The sequence below is a fragment of the Trichechus manatus genome, unplaced genomic scaffold, assembly GCF_000243295.1.
Source record: "Trichechus manatus latirostris isolate Lorelei unplaced genomic scaffold, TriManLat1.0 scaffold00130, whole genome shotgun sequence".
Taxonomy (NCBI): domain Eukaryota; kingdom Metazoa; phylum Chordata; class Mammalia; order Sirenia; family Trichechidae; genus Trichechus; species Trichechus manatus.
Genome location: NW_004444066.1, coordinates 4,477,023 through 4,497,811, shown reverse-complemented (window position 1 = coordinate 4,497,811; position 20,789 = coordinate 4,477,023). Strand labels below are relative to the sequence as shown.

At 36.0% G+C, this 20,789-nt stretch overlaps 1 protein-coding gene across 1 annotated transcript in view; it reads left to right on the top strand.

Moving 5' to 3' along the window:
- Positions 1-20,789, top strand: part of SPINK5 (serine peptidase inhibitor Kazal type 5) — an 80,705-nt gene that overhangs the window by 9,938 nt on the left and 49,978 nt on the right. Inside the window, exons 5-8 of the mRNA XM_023739184.1 lie at positions 11,946-12,073; positions 13,779-13,845; positions 17,637-17,764; positions 20,610-20,697. Of these exons, the coding sequence (XP_023594952.1) occupies positions 11,946-12,073; positions 13,779-13,845; positions 17,637-17,764; positions 20,610-20,697 (411 nt within the window). The remainder of the gene's footprint in view (positions 1-11,945; positions 12,074-13,778; positions 13,846-17,636; positions 17,765-20,609; positions 20,698-20,789) is intronic.

Sequence of the window (20,789 nt, the reverse complement as noted above, 5' to 3'; positions counted from 1 at the left end):
ATGTTGAAATCAAAAGACAAAAAAAAAAAAAAAAAGAAAAAGAAAGGGCAAGAGAAAATGACACATTATATACAGGTTACAATTAATGGCTGAATTCTCACATAAAACAATTAAGGCTAGAAGCCAGTGTAATGACATATTCACAAGTGCTAAAAGAAAAAACAAAACAAAAAACTGTTAACCAAGGTTTTATGTGCACTAAAACCATCCTTCCCAGAAATTAAGACAAAATAAAGACATTTCTGCATCAAAAAATCTGGGAGAACTCACGGCTAACAAAACTGTCTGGCAAAAAATACAAAAGGAAATCTTTAGCTGAATGGGAAAGACCACCAAATGGTAACCTGAACCTAGATGAAAGAAATGAAACACACCATAAGTGGTAAATATGTAGGTTGATGTAAAGAACTCCATAAATATATTTTTCTTATTTTCTCTGAACTTCTTGTAAAGACAAATATATTGTATAAAGCAATAATTATAAGGTTGCTTTATTTAGTTTATAGATGCATATATGACAACAATAGCAAATAGGAGAGATGAAGGGAAGGGAGCTATATTGAAGCAGTGTTTCTATATTTACCAGAATTAAGTAATAATCTGAAGTAGATTGTAGTAAATTAAGATGCATATTGTAATACTAGAATAATCACTAAAAAATTATACAAAAAACATACAGTGAAAAATCAATAGATGAATTCAAAGTGTACACTAGAAATACTGAACCAAAAAGAAGACAGTAAGGGAAGAAAAGAGAAGCAAAGAAGACAAGAGAGTATAGAAAACAAATAGAAACAGACCTAAGGAAAAAATCCAAGTAGATATATAACAAGTAAAGAAATTGAATAGGTAATTAAATCAAAGGAATTCTCAGGCTCAGATGATTTCACTGCTGACTTCCATCAAATATTGAAAGAAGAAATAATACCAATACCTTACAGACTCATTCAGGCAATTACATGAGGAGGTAACACTTCGCTGCTCATTCTCTGAGGCCTGTATTACTTTAACATAAAATCCAGACAGAGATATCACAATAATAGAAAACTGCTGACAAATTTTCTTTCTAAACATAGATGCAAAAGTTCTTAACAAAGTATTAGCAAACCAAATCCACACATATAAAAAGGATAAAGTCATGACCAAGTGGGAATTTTCACAGGAATGCAACATTAATTTAATAATAGAAAACTTATTAGTGTAATAAACCATATTAATAGAATAAAAGGCAAAAATCATATTATCATCTCAATAAATGCAGGAAAAGCAATTGGCAAAATCCAATACTCATTCATGATAAAAACTTTCAACCAATTAGGAATAGAAGGAAACTTTCTCAGTTTGATAAAGGATATCTACAAAAAAATATACAGCTAACATCATACTTAATGGTGAAAGAGTGAACGCTTTGTCCTTAAGATTGAGAAGAAAACAAAGATACTTGTTTCTACCACTTCTATTTGACGTTGAGCTAGAGATTCTAGCCAGAGTAGTAAGCCACAGTTAATTAAGAAACTAATTAATACTAATTAATTGAATAGTTTAATGGCATCTCTATTGGAAAAGAAACATGATACTGTATCTAGAAAATCCTAAAAATCTACAAAAAAATTACTAGAGCTAATAAATATGTTTAGCAAGTTTGCAGTATACAAGATCGATATACAAATTCAATTGTGCTTCTATATAACCCACTGTTGTTGAGTTGATTTTGAGTCATAGACACCCTATAGGACTATGTAGAACTACCCCAGAGGGATTCCAAGACTGTAAATCTTTACTGAGTCAGGCTGCCACATCTTTCTCCAGTGGAGTAGCTGATGGGTTCAAACCACTGACCGCTTTAACACTGCACCAGCAGGGCTGTTGGTATTTCCATATACTGATGATGAAAAATTCAAAGATTGAATTAGTAAGTCCATTGATAATTCTATTCACAGTAGCATAAAAAGAATACATAAAGTAAATTTAACAAAATAAGCAGAAGACTTGTATAGTGGAACCTACAAAGCATTGCTGAGAGAAATGAAAGGTATAGATGAAAATGGTGAGATATTCCATGTTACTAGATTGGAAGAGTCAATATTGTTAAGATGGTGATTCCCCAAAATAATCTTTACATTCAGCATATTTCCTAACCAAATCCTGGTAGTTTTTTTTTTGGTAGAAATTGGCAAGTTGATTTTAATATCTTATATAAAAACTTTAGGGCACTTAACAGCACCTGATTTCAAACTTACTATAACGCAACAGTGATCAAGACACTGTGTTATTGATGCAAGGATATGTATATATAGATCAGTGCAACAGAATTGAGATTTATTACATTTATGGTCAATTAGTATTTGACCAAGATGTCAAGGTAATTCAGTTCTGAGATAACTGAATATCCACAAGCAAAAAAAAATTAACATAGAACTGTTCCTTAAACCATACATAAAAATTAACTCAAAAGGGATTATAACTGAGAGGCACTCCAAGATAAGATAGAGTTTTTGTGCAAGGTCCATCAACTCCCTTTTCATCTTGCCTGACCGCTGATATGCTCTAGGCAACATTTTCTTAGTAACATTTTCCAGGAAGTCCAATTGCCAGAAGGCTGCACATTGAGAACAACCTCCAACCGGCTACCCACGCTTGCACAGAACCTGACCTTGAAACCTCCCTCCCCCAGAGGGGAGCACATTTACCAACCCAACACTGTACCCAGAGCCCATTATGGAGTGAGAAGTCCATCCACCAGTACATCTGTCTACAGAGGTATTTCCATCATATCTGGAGGAAGTATAGCCAGACAGCTCCTTAGAAGCAAGGGTGAAGAGAAAGGAAAGACCAATGGCTAGAGAAGGACATCATGTTTGGTAAAGTGGAGAGTTAGCAAAAATAAGGGAAACACTGCATAAGATAAATTGACATGGCGTCTACAACAATGGGTTCAAATATACTAAAGATAGTGCAGAACTGGGCAATGTTTCATAAGGTCACCATGAGTCGGAGCCAACTCAACGACAACTAGCAACAACAACAATTTTGTTATAATTTCAAACTTACAGAAAAGCTATAAGAATAGTGCAAAGAGCTTCCCTATATCTTTTATTAGAGTCACGAATTTTAACATTTTGTCCCATTTACTTTCTCCCTCTTTCTGTCTCTCTTCATATATGTATATTTACATGCTTTTTCCAAATAATTCGAAAGTAAGTTGCAGACACTATGCCCCATTACCCTTGAATACTTAAGAACAAGGACATCTCCTACATAACCACATTACAGTGATAAAACCCTGGAAATTTAACATTGATACAACACTATTAACTAAACCACAATCCATATTCAAATTTTGTCAGTTATTCCCATAATGTCCTTCATAACGATTTTTTTCCTAGCTTTAGGATCTAGTATAGGATCACTCCTTGCATTTAGTTGACATATCCCAGAATCTGTAAATGTTCCTCAGTCTGTCTTTGTCTGTTATATAGCCTTGACACTTTTGAAGAATAAAAACCAAAACCAGACTCATTGTGGTCGAGTCTATTCCAACTCATAGCAACCCTATAGGACAGAAGAGAGCTACCCCATAGTGTTTCCAAGGCTGTAATCTTTATGGAAGCAGACTGCCACATCTTGCTCCTGCGGAACAGCTGCTGAGTTCCAACAGCGACCATTTTGTTAACAGTCCAGTGTTAACCACTGGGCCACCATAGCTCCTTAACAGACCAATTATTTTTAATTTGAGTTAGTCTAATGTTTCCACATTAAGCAGTCTTGAGAGAAATGCTGTAAAATTGATGTTGTGTCCTTCTCAGTGCACTCTGTCAGGGTTACATGATTTAGCTAGTTTTTTCCATTGTTGGGATATTAACTTTGTTCATTTGGTTAAGGTGGTGTTCAGTAGGTTTCTCCACTGTTATTTACTTTTTCAATTTGTAAATAAATGATAAACTATGGGGAAAAAAAAGGATTATAATGCTAAATATAAGAGCTAAAGGAGAAAATTTTCATGAATTTGAATTAGACATAAAAGTTTTAGATATGAAACCAAAAGCAGGACTCAAGACAAAATTACTAAATATGACTTTATCACAATTACAAACTTCAGAGAATGAAAAGATAAGCGACAGACTGGAAAAAAAATTTGCAAACATTTACAAGTTTGATAAAGGATTTGTAACTAGAATATATAAGTATCTCTTATAACTCAAAAATAGACATTTCATCATGGATATATGAATAGTTAATACACACTGAAAAAATGCTTAACCTTATTATTCTTTAGGGAAGTTCAAATTGAAGCCACAATGAAATAACAGTACACACACTAAAATGCATATAATTATTAAGACAGAAAATACCAAGCGTTGTCAAGGCTGTGGAGAAACTGGAACCCTCATACATTTCTAGGGGAAGAATAAAAGGGTGTAGCAAATTTTGAACACTGGTTAGCAGAATTTTAACAAGTTAAGCATAAATTTAACATGCAACCCAGCAAATTCAGTCCTAGGAATGAATCTACCCCAGTGAAATAAAAATATATGTCCACAAAATGTGCAAATAGGCACATGGATATTCATAACAGAATTTTCTTAACGGGTCAAAACTGGAAAAAATCCAAATGTTTATCAACTGTTGAATTAATAAATGAAATGAGGTATATTTATACAATGGAATATTATTCAGTAATAAAAATAATATATATACTGATACATATTACAGCATGGATGAACCTCAAAAACGTTATACGGAATGAAAGAAACCAAAAACAAATTATTTGCAAAAAAATTTGCAAAATATTTACAAAATAATTGCAAAATATTGTATGATTCTATTTATATGAAATGTCAAGAAAGAGCATTTTTTTATAGTCAGAAAGCAGAAGAGTGGTTGCCTAAGGCTGGATGTGGGAGCTGAGATTAATTGTGATTGAGTAGAGTGGAACTCTTGTGTTGATGGAAATATTTTAAAAGTGAGTTATGATGATGGCATAACTCTATAAATTTACACTTAAAATGTGTGAATTTTATGGTATGCAAATTATACCTCAATAAATGGATGCAACACTGGAAGCACTCACTTGTGTATGCCAAGAAATCTGGAAGAGAGCTACCTGGCCAACCAACTAAAGAGATCCATATACTTGCCCATTCCAGAGAAAAATAATCTAAAGGAAAGCATAAATTAACATCACATGCAAGTAACATTTTACTTAAGATAATCCAAAAAATGTTGTAGCAGTACATCCACAGGGAACTACCAGAGATTGCATGACAGAATTTTGCAAGACCAACAACTTCTTCACTGCAAATACTTTTTTTTACTAATATAAATGGTGACTATATACATGGACCTCACCAGATGGAATACACAGGAATCAAATCAACTACATCTGTGGAAAGAGATGATGGAAAAGCTCAATATCATCAGTCTGAACAAGGCCAGGGGATGACTGTGGAACAGATCGTCAATTGCTTATATGCAAGTTTAAGTTGAAGCTGAAGAAAATTAGAATAAGTCCATGAGAGCCAAAGTATGACCTTGAGTATATCCCACCTGAATTTAGAGATCATCTCAAGCATAGATTTGACGAATTGAACACTAATGACTGAAGACCAGATGAGTTGTGGAAGGACATCAAGAACATCATACATGAAGAAAGCAAGAGATCGTTAAAAAGAAAGGAAAGAAAGAAAAGACCAAAATGGATGTCAGAAGAGGCTCTGAAACTTGCTTTCGAACGTAGAGTAGCTAAAATGAATGGAAGAAATGATGAATAAAGAGCTGAACAGAAGATTTCAAAGGGCAGCTTGAGAAGACAAAGTAAGGTATTATAATGAAATGTGCAATGACCTGGAGTTAGAAAACTAAAAGGAAAGAATACGCTCAGCATTTCTCAAGCTGAAAGAACTAAAGAAAAAATTCAAGCTTTTTGTTGCAATATTGAAGAATTCTACGGGGAAAACATTGACACAGGAAGCATCAAAAGCAGATGGAAGAAATACAAACAGTCATTGTATCAAAAAGAATTGACTGATGCTCACTCATTTCAGTAGCTAGCATATGATCAAGAACTGATGGTACTGAAGGAAGAAATCCAAGCTGCACTGAAGGCATTGGTGAAATACAAGGCTTCAGGAGTTGGTGGAATATCAACTGAGATGTTTCAATAAACAAATTCAGCGCTGGGGGTGCTCACTCATCTATGTCAAGAAACTTGGAAGACAGCTTCCTGCCCAACTGACTGGAAGAGATCCATATCTGTGCCCATTCCAAAGAAAAGTGTTCCAACAGAATGAAGAAATTATCGAACAATATCATTAATATTATATGCAAGTAAAATTTTGTTGAAGAGTGTTCAAAAGCATTTGCAGTAGTACATTGACAGGGACTGCCAGAAGTTCAAGCTGAAATCAGAAGAGGACTTGGAATGAGGGATATCATTGCTGATGTCGGATGGATCTTGGCTGAAAGCAGAGAATACCAGAAAGATGTTTACCTGTGTTTTATTGACTATGCAAAGGCATTTGACTGTGTGGATCATAACAAATTATGGATAACACTGCAAAGAATGGGAATTCCAGAACACTTAATTGTGCTCATGAGGAACCTGTACATAGACCAAGAGGCAGTTATTTGAACAGAACAAGGCGATACTCATGGTTTAAAGTCAGGAAAGGTGTGCATCAGGGTTGTATCCTTTCACCAAAGTTATTCAATCTGTGTGCTGAGCAAATTATCAGAGAAGCTGGATGACCAGATCCAATGAACACCTGCAGCCGACTTGAATGGCTGGTACCTGAGTAACCTCACCCTTAGGATTCTTTTGCCCTACTGAAGGAGTAACTTTTAATGCCTATTTTGAACTGGTATAATGACTGGGAGGGAGAGGTTATCATCTAAGTATGAAAGAACTATTACTGAAAAGAGCCAGGGGGTGTCCTGTGGTGTGATGGATCACTTTTGTGTGGCCTTCCTAGCCATGGTCTTGTAATTCCTACCCAAGTGACTGAGTGGGACTGTGTAAATAAGCCAATTGTGGCCCACCAAAGGGACTGGTCAGTTTTGCCTTAAAAGAGAGCCAATTCTAGAGCAGAGAGAGGATCCCACCACCACCAAGCAAGGACAGCCAGGAGGGGAGAACATGTCCTTTGAACCCAGGATCCCTGCATTGAGAAGCTCCTGGACCCAGAGACAGAGAGCGAACTGTAACCCTGAATACAGTGAAAAGCAGTTGCAGGAGAGCCTGGCAGGAGATGGTAGAGTGGACTTCCTGGCCCGTAGAGCGAGAAAACTGAGTGCCTTCGGGCCAAGGCTTACTGGCAGAGTGGGGTGCCTCTGAGTACTTATTGGCAGTGGCTAAAAGAGCTTTGTAACACTTACCTGAGCAGGGCAAAGGCCTAGGGCCAGAGAGAGAGATGTGCCTTCCAGCACAGCTGAAAAGAGGCTGTCCTGATGGAAGAACTGTAACCTGAGTGTTCCTCAACCTGAGTTGTAACCTTTTACTTCCCTAATAAACCCCCAAACTGTGAGTATTGTCTGTGAGCTCTTTGTGACCATTCCAATGAATTATTGAATCCAGCAGAGAACAAGAGTGCTGTGGGAGGGATGGTTGGTGTTAGAATTGGTAAAGATGCAGAGAAAGGATTCGCGTCTGAACTCCTTATAGGAATCAGCCTTGGGCTGTTGATCTTGATGCTCCTTCCGCCTTGTGAAGTTAGAGGAGGTCAGACACCACTCCCATGCCATTTTTACGCTGGACTATATGAAGAAGAATGCGCCATCAGGATTGGAGGAAGACTCTTTAACAACCTTCGATATGCAGATTACACAAACTTGCTTGCTTAAAGCGAAGAGGACGTGAAGCATTTACTGATGATGAGCAAAGACTACAGCCTTCAGTATGGATTGCACCTCAGCATAAAGAAAACAAAAATCCTCACAAATGGACCAATAAGCAACATCATGATAAATAGAGAAAAGATTGAAGCTGTCAAGGTTTTCATTTTACTTGGATACACAATCAATGCCCATGGAAGCAACAGTCAAGAAATCAAACGACATATTGTATTGGGTAAACACCTATATATTTTTTAAAATCTTCTTTAAAGTGTTGAAAAACAAAGATTTCACTTTGAGGACTAAAGTGTGCCTGACTCAGGCAGTGATATTTTCAGTGGCCTCATATGCATGTGAAAGCCGAACTATGAATAAGGAAGACTGAAGAAGAATTTACGTCTTTGAATTATGATGTTGGTGAACAATATTGAATATATCATGGACTGCCAGAAGAACAAACAAATCTGTCTTGGAAGAAGTACAGCCAGAATGCTCCTTAGAAGCAAGGATGATGAAACTACGTCTCACATACTTTGGACATGTTATCAGGTGGGATCAGTCCCTGGAGAAGAGCATCATGCTTGGTAAAGTAGAGGGTCAATGAAAAGGAGGAAGACCCTTGATGAGATGAATTTACACAGTGGCTGCAACAATGGGCTCAAGCATAACAATGATTGTGAGAATGGTGCAGGACCAGACAGTATTTTATTCTGTTGTACGTAGGGTCACTATGCATCAGAACCAACTCGAGAACATCTAACAACAACAACAAACTTGTTTTTAAAAAAGTGCTCAATGTGCATTCTTCTTCAATTTTTGCAATAATTTGCAAATTGCTATTATTTAATACAAATTTTCTCTTTTTCTTAAAACTAGTAAAATTGGTTTTAAAACGCTGCTAGGACATTTGGAGGAGGAAATTTCTCTGACGAACACATCAATTGGATTAATGTTTATTAGTCTATTCAATTTTTCTCTTACTTATTATGCCAATTTCAGTATTTTGAACTTTTTTTTGGTAACCACAGATCCATTTTGGCTAGATTTTCAAATCTGTTAGCTTAGAGACATGCATAATATACTTTCATTGTCTTTATATCTTCCTTTCTTTTTTTTTGTATCTTAATGTTTATACAGTTATTCTGCATTATAATCCACATATCTATTTTCATTTTTTCTTTCTCTTTTATCAGTCCTACTAGATATCTATCTACCATATTCATTTTTTTAAAGAACCATCTTTTTTGTTAATCTTTTCTATTGTTTTTATTCTCTATAGCATTCCATCTTATTTCTTTATGCTTGTTCTGTTGCTCATTTTAAAATGGATTGAGGAATACTTAATTCTTTAATCTGTAACTTTTTTTGTTGTTCTGACAAGTGTATTTAAAAATATTAACAATTATCTACCTCATAATTTGTACTTGAAGTAGTTCCATTTGCTATTCAGTAACAAATATTTCTTAATTTTCCTTCCCACACAGTTATTTAGTAATAATACATTATTTGATTTTCAAATATGAGAGGTGTGTGTTAAAATCTCTAACCATAGTTATTGATTTATCTAATTCTATTACTTTCTGCTTTTTTTTTTTTTTTTGGACATAGGTAAGGCCTGTTTTATTAGGTGAAGGTGGGCTCATGATTGTTATATCTCCTTTCTCTCTTCTTCCTTTTACATTACATGTCTTTCTTTGTCACTTATGATATAGTTTGCCAAATTCTGTTTTCTCAATTGTTAATATTGCTACTCCTGCTCTTTTATTATTAATATTTGACTAATATATCTTTTCCTATCCTATTGTTTTAATACTTGTGTTACTTTACTTTTAAGGTTTCTTTTGTGATCAGTACATCATTGCTTTAAAAAATTCCAATCAGATATTGTCTTTTAATTTGTAACTTTAAACCATTTACATTTGTTGTTAACCAAAAAAAAAAAAAAAAAGAAAATTGTTTTACTTATGGTATATTAGGACCTAATTCTCTCATTTTTATGTTTCAGTTAATGAACTTGGTTTTAAAAATAAAAATAAAAATTACTTTATTTCCAGCTTTTCCTTGATGATGATTTATAAGTTACATATCAAGGAGTTCTGGTGGAACAACGGTTCAGCCCTCAGCTGCTAACTGAAATGTTGGTGGTTCTAACCCACCTAGCCACTCTGCAGGGGAAAGACTTGGAGATCTGCTCCCATGAGGATTACAGTCTAGAAAACCCTGTGAGACAGTTCTACTCTGTCCCGTGGGGTGGCTGTGAGTTGGAATTGACTCACTTGTACCCAACAACAACATTAATCCCCAACTCTTAAAAAAATAAAAGTTACATATGTGTTTTTGCTCTTATTATGGTTATCCATAATCAAATATCCATATTTCTAATTATTTATCACCTTGCTAACATCTATGTATTGCTAATACATGCACCCCTCCCTTTAGCCTGCTCTCAGTTCATTTTCTGAAAACCCCCAAACTTCCACAATTGATTGCTATTGACTAGAATTTTAGCTTTGAACTGTTATGGATATTTTTCTTTTTCTCTTGCTCTTTCACTTTCATTAATTCTAGAATTTTTTTTCCCCTATTTTACCAGTTATTTTTTCCCATGTATTTTCCTTCCTTTTTGGAACTTTTACTTCTATGCTTTGTATTTTTTAGCTTTTCTTTACTATTTTAAATTAGTTTTCCCTTTTCATTGCCTCTAGAAGAGTTTTCGATCTGATGGTTCGCATACTCATTAGACATTTGCATCCACCTTAGTTTTATTCTTTATATTGCCTTATTTCCATTTTAATATTTCACATATCAAAAAGTTTCCCCTTATTATTTCTTTATAACTATTTTTTCCTGTTTTATGTTGCAGGTTTCTTCTCTTATCTCTTTAGCATAGTTATATTCTGATAAATAACTTTTTTTCATTCTAATAATTCTGCTTCAGTTGATACATATTGCTCAGTTTGCTGTCTTTTATTTATGCTGTTTTCCTCCTCAGACATCCAGACATTTTGACTGCAAATTTTCATAATGATTTTAGATATTTTTTTCTGGTAAAGTGTATTGGATAATGTTCTAGGTCAAGCTTGAGTCCTTGTCCCTCTTAGTAAATGTAAGTATAGGGAAAAGAGTAAGGCCCAGAGCTGAAGGTTCCAGAACCAGTGTTACCCACTCCAGTTTGCTGCTGCTACCCCATCAGGTCAGGAATTAATCTTTAAGACCTTATAAATTGTCAACCTTAGGATGAGGTGTCCTCTGTAAGTTGTGATCCACCAGCCCTTGGGGAGGGAGGAGGTAGAGTGGTAAATATTTGCACCTGTTGCCATCACCTCCCAGCTGGACTTGTTATCTACCCTGTCATTACCCTGCCAACACCTGTGACCTGGTACGTTGTTGGTGATTTTTCTGATGAAGGGGCATGGTAGTGATTGTTCCAAGTTAAATAAAATTATCCCAAATTCCATCCATAATTTCTCCATCCTTCAGTAGTTTCTCCAGAAATGATTTTAGAGAAAAAGCCAGTAGTTCTCCTGGTTGCTCCTTATGCTCCAGACCATACTTCTTTTTATTCCTTAAACAGGAAAATCTAGTTCCTACCACAGATCCTTCACAGAAAGGCTGGAGGTTTGAGTCCACTCAGAGGTGGCTCAAAAGAACGGCCTATGATCTATTTCTGAAAACTCAGCCATCGAAAACCCTATGGAACACAGATCTACTCTGACACACGTGGGGTTGCCATGAGTCGGAGTCAACTTGATGGCAACTAGTGGAGGTGATGGATGCCTAGAATACTTTTTTCTCAGATCTTTAATGATTGTCTCCTCCTCATTAATTTCATCTCACCTCAAATGTCATCTTTTCAGAGTGACCTTTCTTGCCACCATATTTATGATGGCTACTATTCTAGGCATTATCTTATTACTCAGTTTATTTTTTTATAGCACTTACCCACCAAACCAAACCCACAGCCAATGAGTGGATTCCAACTCATAGTGACACTATAGGACAGAGTAGAACTGCCCCAAAATGTTTACAGGGCTGTAAATCTACATTTCTGAAAACAGAGTTGTAAACATTACAATCAGGATGGTGTGTGCCAGCTTTCTTTCCCTGTTCCTTAGGATGTGTGTAGTGATTTTCGGCCCTATGTGAAGGACGGAAGACTTGGATGCACAAGGGAAAATGATCCTGTTCTTGGTCCTGATGGGAGGATGCATGGCAATAAGTGTGCGATGTGTGCTGAGCTGTTGTAAGTAATGTCATCTCCAAGCAGGTGAACCAGGTGACGATGTACTTGGTTCCTGCCCTGAGAACCACTCTACAGATAAAGTCAGTTTCATGAACTATGCAAGCCTATGCCTTCATAATGTGAAATAGATCTTACTCCCAGACTGGTTTCTTTCTTTTTATTCGTATCTTCTACTGATGTTTCTGAAAAGGAGTGACTAAGGTAAATACATTTAAAAAAAAAAAAAAAAAGAAAGAAAGAAAATCCATACTGCTGTGTAGATTCTGACTCATAGGGACTTCATATGTGTGGAGGACAACTGCTCCTTAGGGTTTTTGTGGCTGTAATCTTTAAGACAGCAGATTGCCAGGCCTTTCTTCCATGGTCTGGCTGAGTGGGTTTAACCGCCAATCTTTAGGTTAATAGTTAAGCATAAACTGCCTGTGCCATTCAGGGACCTTAAGTTGGCTATGCTAGTTATTAAGTCTGGGACTCTTAAATTTTTCTAATTATAATGACATGAAAATGCACAGAGTTTATAAGGCACAGAATTTTAAAATTTAGAAAGCACTACTTTTATATGGGGTAATGGAGGTCAGTCAGTCATTTGACATGGATTGCTTGATTTGAGCATATGTAGAGACTCTTACTGAATAATCACAGTCTAATTTAAAAAATAATAGTGTCATGAGGCTGAATTCATTATTGGTGCAAGAGGTGGCTTAATCTTTCTAAGTTAATCTTTCACTCAAGAATCTTTCCCTGAGTGTCTAACACTGTTTTGGGCACCAGAGACCCAGATATGAAGACGATCCAACGAGTCTTTAATGTTTTGGCAGTTAAACAAGGTACAGACACTCTAGTCCACATGTCAGCATGCTTTATTCTGTTTAAGTCACTGGATCTTCAAAAGTAGGACGGAAAAAGATTTAAAATACTAATAAACTTCATACTTGCCTGAAATATTAAAAACTTAAACTACAGTTAACTTTTGTAGAATTCAAACACAAGTCCTTTCGGGTTCACAAAACAGTGATTATAATTGGTTTCCAGACAGGAAATAAGCCTGATTTCCTCTTTGTTATCTAGGAGGCAGTACTTTCAGTGCTTAAACCTGCCCTAATTCTGTGGTTTCCTGTTTCAATTCATGCTCTGCCTGAACAAGAGAATTCCTGCCTCCCTAACTCCTGTTTCTTTCCTGGGTAGAACGGAAACAGTAACTCCTATCTCCACCATGAGACTGAAATTAGGTAACAGATATGACAGGGCTTGAAGGCTCAATTCAAATGTAGCTTTTATTAACAACCATGCTTTTACACAAAGGCAAACAAATACTTTACAAAGTATACAAACTATCCATAAGGGTGTGGATAGAAACACCTCAAATGCTCAGTTTGGCTTCACCCTCCTCAAAGCATTGTTGCGAAGCTCTTGATTCTGTTTGTTGAAAGGAATTTTCCTGACAATCTTCTGTTTGTCAGTCGAGGTGTACACCCATCCAGTTTTACAAAACAAAGCTTCTAATTGTCTGTGAGTCAGTTTCACACCCTTCATTACCTTTGGTAATTTCTCTGGCTCAGACATTCAAAACAGGAAAGTGCTTGTCTCATGGAAGTGGAACAGTTTCAACAAGTCATGGCAAAAGCTAAACAAGTACTTAGCCAAGGATCAAGCACTAAACATATCGTTGAACCTTAACTGATCAAATGTTGACTGTTCTCAACAGTTTAAAAGAAGCTGAAGAAAATGCCAAGCGAGAAGCTGAAACCAGAATTGGACAAAATGCTGAAAAGGTAAATGACTCATCAACACATTTTGGTTCTTGTGGCCATAAATATTAACATACTTATTCATGAACCTTTGAAGTAATGCAGTAATGTCATTGTTCTTTATTATTACGTTCATTTTTTTCTTAATTTCAAAATTCCCCAAATTGACTGTTGTTGTTAGATGCCATTGAGTCAGTTCCAACTCATAGAGACCCCATGTACAATAGCACAAAACACTGCCCGGTCCTGCGCCATCCTCACAATCATTGCTATGTTTGAGCCCATTGTTGTAGCCACTGTGTCAATCTATCTTGTTGAGGGTCTGCCTCTTTTTCGCTGATCCTCTCCTTTGCTAAGCATGATGTCCTTCTCCAGCAACTGGACCCTCCTGATTAATATGTCCAAAGTACATGAGATGAAGTCTCACCATCCTCTCTTCTGAGGAGCATTCTGGCTGTACTTCTTCCAAGACAGACTTGTTAGTTCTCTGGCAGTCCATGATATATTCAATGTTCTTCACCAACGTCATAATTCAAAGGCATCAATTCTTCTTTGCTCTTCCTTATTTGTTGTCCAGCTTTCACATGTATATGAGACAATTGAAAATATCATGGCTTGGGTCAGGCACATCTTAATCCTCAAAATGACATCTTTGATTCTCAAGACTTTAAAGAGGTCTTTTTAGCAGTTTTGCCCACTGCAATATGTCACTTAATTTCTTTACTGTTGCTTCCATGGGTGTTGCTTGTGGATCCCAGTTGACTATTTCTACTATATTACTCAGGAGCCCTGGTGGTATAGTGGTTAAGAGCTCAGCTGCTAACCAAAGATCGGTAGTTCAAATCCACCAGCCACTCCTTGGAAACCCTATGGGACAGTTCTACTCTGTCTTGTAGGGTCACTATGAGTTGGAACCAACTCGACGACACCTAACAACAACAACTATATTACTCATTAGATTCAGAGCTAAAACACCATTTCCTACCTAAGGTGCAAAATATGCAACTTCTTCCCTTGCTTGCAAAACAAAACAAATGGAGGATGTAAGTGAGAATGTTTATGCAAACTAAATTCTGCTTAATTTCTACCAGCCTACCCTGTGGCTTACAGCAATTTCTTTTTGCTTTGAATAAATTTAAAAAAAATCACAACAAAATATAAATTAAACAGAATGACTTCAAAAATAATTCTAGACTCTTTCAAACAGTGTATTCATTGGTGCATTTTATGTATAATTCCATTGATACATGTTGGAGTTATTTACTTTGCTATTATAGTTACAGCATTCAGTGAAATCTGCATTTATAAAGGTCTTGCTGCTGCTTAATTGAAAATCTCAAATGCATATTGAGATTATGGCTTTAAAAATACGGTTAAAATTAATTTAAAAAAATCAGTTGTTGATTTGTTTTTTTTCAATCTGGTATATATATGTATATATATGTTTCCTTTTGTTAATTGAAGAAACACTGTCGGTAATGTAACAAGAATTTCTTAAATCACCAAGGTTATTAAATCCTACTTTCAGTGAGAGTGATACCAGCTACTTTGCTAAATGACTAGATTTTTGCTTGGAAGTCAGAAAAACCTGAGCTTCAGCCTAGTTCTGTCATGCTCCTGGTGGGTGAAAATAAGCACATCTTCTCCTCTCTCTGGGCCTCAATTTTCTTGTCAGCAAAATAAAGAGGTCGATAGATGATTTCAATTTTACCTTCCTATTGAATTGTGATTCCATGTCTTGCCCATGTTTGGAGTAACTTTTGTGGATGGTAAGCATTCATTTCCTTTTGGTTAGGAGCTGTAGCTCTTAACCACTGTGCCACCAGGGCTCCATTCGTTTCCTAAGGGAACATAATGGCCCAGTTTTTGATAGCCAAGGTCTACCATTCTACTCTGTAATGTCATTCAATGAAGCAAAGTTTCCACCCTGAATAGTGTGTTCAGAGTTTGAAATAAGAAAAACAAAGCATTCAAAACTGTCTATACTTTGTTCAACATTCACCAAGGATTTGTGATGTTTTTAAATTTCAGTCTTAAGCTTTGCTTCAGACAGTGTTAATCAACATTTTATGACTCCGTAACCATAGAGAGTTCTTTTCTCTTGTGTTTCGTCAGGTCTTGACTATATTTCCCTCTTCCTTCTGTGCGGCGTCATTGTGTTGGTGGGGTCATTGGACATGGTTATGATGAATAGGAAGGAGCCCTGGTGGTACAACCTGTTAAGGTCTTGGCTGCTAACTGAAAGGTTGGCGGTTCGAACCCATCCATGAGAGAAAGACCTGGCAATCTGCTTCCATAAAGATTACAACCAAGAAAATCCTATGGGGTAGTTCTTCTCTGTCATATGGGGTCGTCAAAAGTCAGAATCAACTGGATGGCACAAAACAACAACAGCAATAATTTGAAAAGGACAGCCTTATAGTAATGTCTCAATATCTGCCCTATAATTAACCTGTCAATGAGTTGCTCACAAGTGTTTCCTCAGAATCTCCTTGAATGAATCACAGTTTATAAACCGAAATTGTCCTTGTTTCTGTGTGAGAATCATTGAGCATTAATTTTATTACTGTGCTGTGATTATCAGGTGAATGTCTTCTGTGTCTATATCCCTAGATTGTTCCAACTAGGAAGTTTGGAGCACACCCATTGTGCCTCCAAAAACAAATGTCTTCTTATTAGGAGGCAATTAGGATTCTATTTTAAAGTGTCCTAATTAATATGATTTATGAAAAACAAAGAAATCAGAGAACACTAGATCCAGAAAAGGTCCTAAAGAACATCTATTCCAATAACCTCATTGTGTAGGTGGTGAGACTGAGGTCCTAAAGGTGATGGGACTTTACTACATTCTCCCAGGGAGTTAGAGCCAATGTCTACTGCCCAGGTCTCCTGACTCTCAGCCACTGTTCTTATGTTCATGTCTTCTTAGCTAAAATTATGGTAATTTTTACTGTCACAAAGTACATTTATTGACATAGAGGTCTCCAAGCTCAGAGTTATTGGGGGTATATTTTTTGTTAAGTTTAGGCCTCATTAGGTAATTAGAAATTTCAAAACACAGAGAGAATGTGGAAGTACAGAACTAGAATATCTCAAATTCTGGAAGCAATTCTCTTTTGGATTTTTTTTGAAAGTCATAATCATTCTAGGTTTTCTAAATAAATATTAAACTTGATGGTCTTTCCCTGAGTGGGAACTGAAAGAATATTAGGTTCACTTTTTCTGATGTTTTCAACTAAAATGCCAAATAGCAACATTGATAAAAAAGAGAGCATAAACAAAAATGATCCATAGATCCATGGAGAAAAACAAACAAAATTAAGCATAATGTAGTTGGATGCCTTCTTATTCCTTTTTCTCCTGTAAACTAGGTTGGATTGTTCTTGACTTGATCCATATTAAGTAGCTTTTGAACATCTTATCTCACAGATTCTGTCTTCAGCTCACAGGCAACATTTGTTTGTTTTATATTGTTCACTGCACTTTGTTATGTCCTTGTTGGAATCCCACAAAATATATTTTATTTACTTATTTTTTCCTGGATTTGAAGTCAACAAGAATTATCTAGTTTTAGGAAATATTTACTCAACCTTATTCTTTCCTAGGATCATTTATCTTTTAATAAATACATCACACAACAGACACAGATACCAAGTGGTTTAATAATGTAATTATTATTGCTTATTAAGTCTCATTAATATGCTGTATATTTTTACCAATACCTTCTAGACGTCCTATGACTATAAATCTATCATGTAAAGTTTCAACATTAAGAAGAAGAAAAATACTAAATGAAATTACTTGTCTTTTTAAAGGATTTTTGCAAGGAATATGAGAACCAAGTGAGGAATGGGAAACTTAATTGTATACGTGAGAGTGACCCAGTCCGTGGCCCTGATGGCAGGATGCATGGCAGCAAATGTGCCCTGTGTGCAGAATTTTTGTGAGTATAGATGCAGTTTCTTCAGAATGACTTACCTGATAGAAATAGAGACTGGTTGGAATTGTGAGTAAAAATAATGTTGGGGGAAGTTTTTCTTGTTGAGAACTATTAAACAGTTTTATGCCCTCCACTAATCACAATACTTTCTAGTAAGTAGTCCCTATTGCTGTATGTCTATTCTAATGCAGTGTGACTATTTCTTAGTACAAACAGACTTCACATTCCAGTTGGAATACTGGTTTACAAAACACTTCTTAACATTTTACCACGTGGTCTTTGAAAATCTCCTTATGGACTAGTCATGGTACAGGATGGAGATGAAAAGGTACCAAGACTGATTTTTTTTTTCTTCAGTAATTATTCCATTGTGATAGAGTTGATGGGATTTGCTCAAGAAATTCACATTCATATGTTAATTGGATAACACTTATCTTTTCACTTGGGGCTTTTGACATTGGGAGAAGAGCAAATACTGCCAAATACATATTATGGCATTTATGAAGATGGTTCAGACAAGGTCTTATCACATTCATTCTCTTTCAGATCCTTGAACTCTATAAATTCTTTTCTACATGCGTTCCCTCTGCCAGTTCTTCTCAGTGTTGGTCAGCAAAAGCTTCTTCCTCTTGTAGACTGCATTTTATTATCTTCCTTCTTGGATGTTGTTGTTAGGTGCTGAAGAGTCAGTTCCATGTCATAGCGACTCTATATACAACAGAACGAAACACTGCCTGATCCTGTGCCATCCTCACAATTGTAGTTACATTTGAGCCCATTGTTGTAGCCACTGTGTCATGGATCTCACTGGATGGAATATGCAGGAAATAAAGCAACTACATTTGTGGAAAGAGATCATAGAAAAACTCAGTATCATAAGAACAAGGCCAATGGCTGACTGCGGAACAGACCATCAATTGCTATTATGCAATTTCAAGCAGAAGCTGAAGAAAATTAAAACAAGTCCATGAGAACCAAAATATAACCTTGAGTATATCCCACCTGAATTTAGAGACCATCTGAAGAATAGATTTGACCCATTGAGCATTAATGACTGAAGACCAGATGAGTTGTGGGATGATGTCAAGGACATCATACATGAGGAAAGCAAAAGGTCATTAAAAAGTCAAGAAAAAAAGAAAAGATCAAAATGGATGTCAGAAGAGACACTGAAACTTGCTCTTGAAAGTAGAGTAGCTAAAAAGAATGGAAGAAATGATGAACAGAAGATTTCAAAGGGTGGTTCCAGAAGACAAACTAAAGTATTACAATGAAATGTGTAAAGATCTGGAGTTAGAGAACCAAAAGAGAAGAACACGCTGAAAATTTCTCAAGCTGAAAGAACTGAAGAAAAATTCAAGCCTCAAGTTGCAATACTGAAGGATTCTATGGACAAAATATTGAATGACACAAGAAGCACCAAAAGAAGATGGAAGGAATACAACGAATCACTGTACCAAAACGAATTGGTCGATGTTCACCCATTTCAGGAGGTAGAATATGATCAAGAACCAATGGTACTGAAGGAAGTAGTCTAAGATGCACTGAAGGCATTGGTGAAAAACAAAGCTCCAGGAGTTGACAGAATACCAACTGAAATGTTTGAACAAACTGATGCAGCCATGGAGATGCTCAATCATCTATTCCAAGAAATTTGGAAGACAGCTACCTGGCCAACCAACTGGAAGAGATCCATATTTGTTCCCATTCCAAAGAAAAGTGAATCAACAGAATGTGGAAGTTATTGAACAATAGCCTTAATACCATATACAATTAAAATTTTGCTGAAGATAATTCAAAACCAGTTGCAGCAGTACATTGATAGGAACTGCCAGAAATTCAAGCTGGATTCAGAAGAGCACATGGAAGTAGGGATATCATTGCTGATGTCAGATGGATCTTGGCTGAAAGCAAAAAATACCAGGAAGGTGTTTACCTGTCAGAATGACAGTCCGTGGTATATTCAATCGTCTTAGCCAACACCGTAATTCAAATGCATCAATTCTTCTGAGGTCTTTCTTATTCATTGTCCAGCTTTCATATACACATGAGGGGATTGTAAATACCATGGCTTGAGTCAGGCGCACCTTAATCCTCAAGGTGACATCTCTGCATTTTAACACTTTAAAGAAGTCTTTTGCAGCAAATTCCTTGGTTGGATAAAATCTCGAAAAGTAAACAGTTTAAATCTAGTTCTTATGACCTTTAATTTTCTTTCACAACAATCATCATATTTTGCAATTATATAATTATTTCTGTGACTTTTGTTGACTATCAGTCTCCTTTACTAGGCTATAAGTTCCAAGGGTACAGGATATGTGTTTGCGTTTTGTACCACTACAAACCCAGGGCCCAGGCTAATGCTTGGCAAAAAAATAGTCACTAACTAATTGTTGAATGAAAGTGTCAGTGAATGAATGTATGAATAAAAATCCCTGCTCTCAGGAAACTTAATGCTAATAGAAGAAATAAGCCATGGACACACATAAATATGTTGCAAGACAGCATAAAAGTTATTTTATAAGAAAAGGACGTTCAGGGATGAAAATACAGGGGGAGACATAGAGCTTATTTCCATTTGGGAACTGGGCTGGGGAGATTTAGAGAAAGATTATTACAGTGGAAGACGATGGTATGCCCAACAGTATAAAAAACAAATGGCCAGTCTTGGAGGAAACAGTGAAGAGTTTAATTTAATAAAAGTTGTATGAAACGAAGTTGAAGGTGATTGAACAGTGTTTCACTAGAACAGGAAAACTTGGTCGTTTTCCCTCTGCTCCTAAATGATTATTTTGTAACATGAAGTTTTGAAGCATCTCTACTCATTTATTTATTTTTCTCTCTCCAGTAAACAACATTTTTCAGAAGAAAAACATAAAGCAGATGAGAACCTGAGAAAGGCTAAAGAAAAAGTTAAAGTTAAAAGAGAAATTGAGGTGAGGATTTGTTTGATCAATCTTGTTATGACTTTTGAATGTGTTTTGTCTGTGTATGTATGTATGTATAACTCTAGAGTGCATTCTCAATA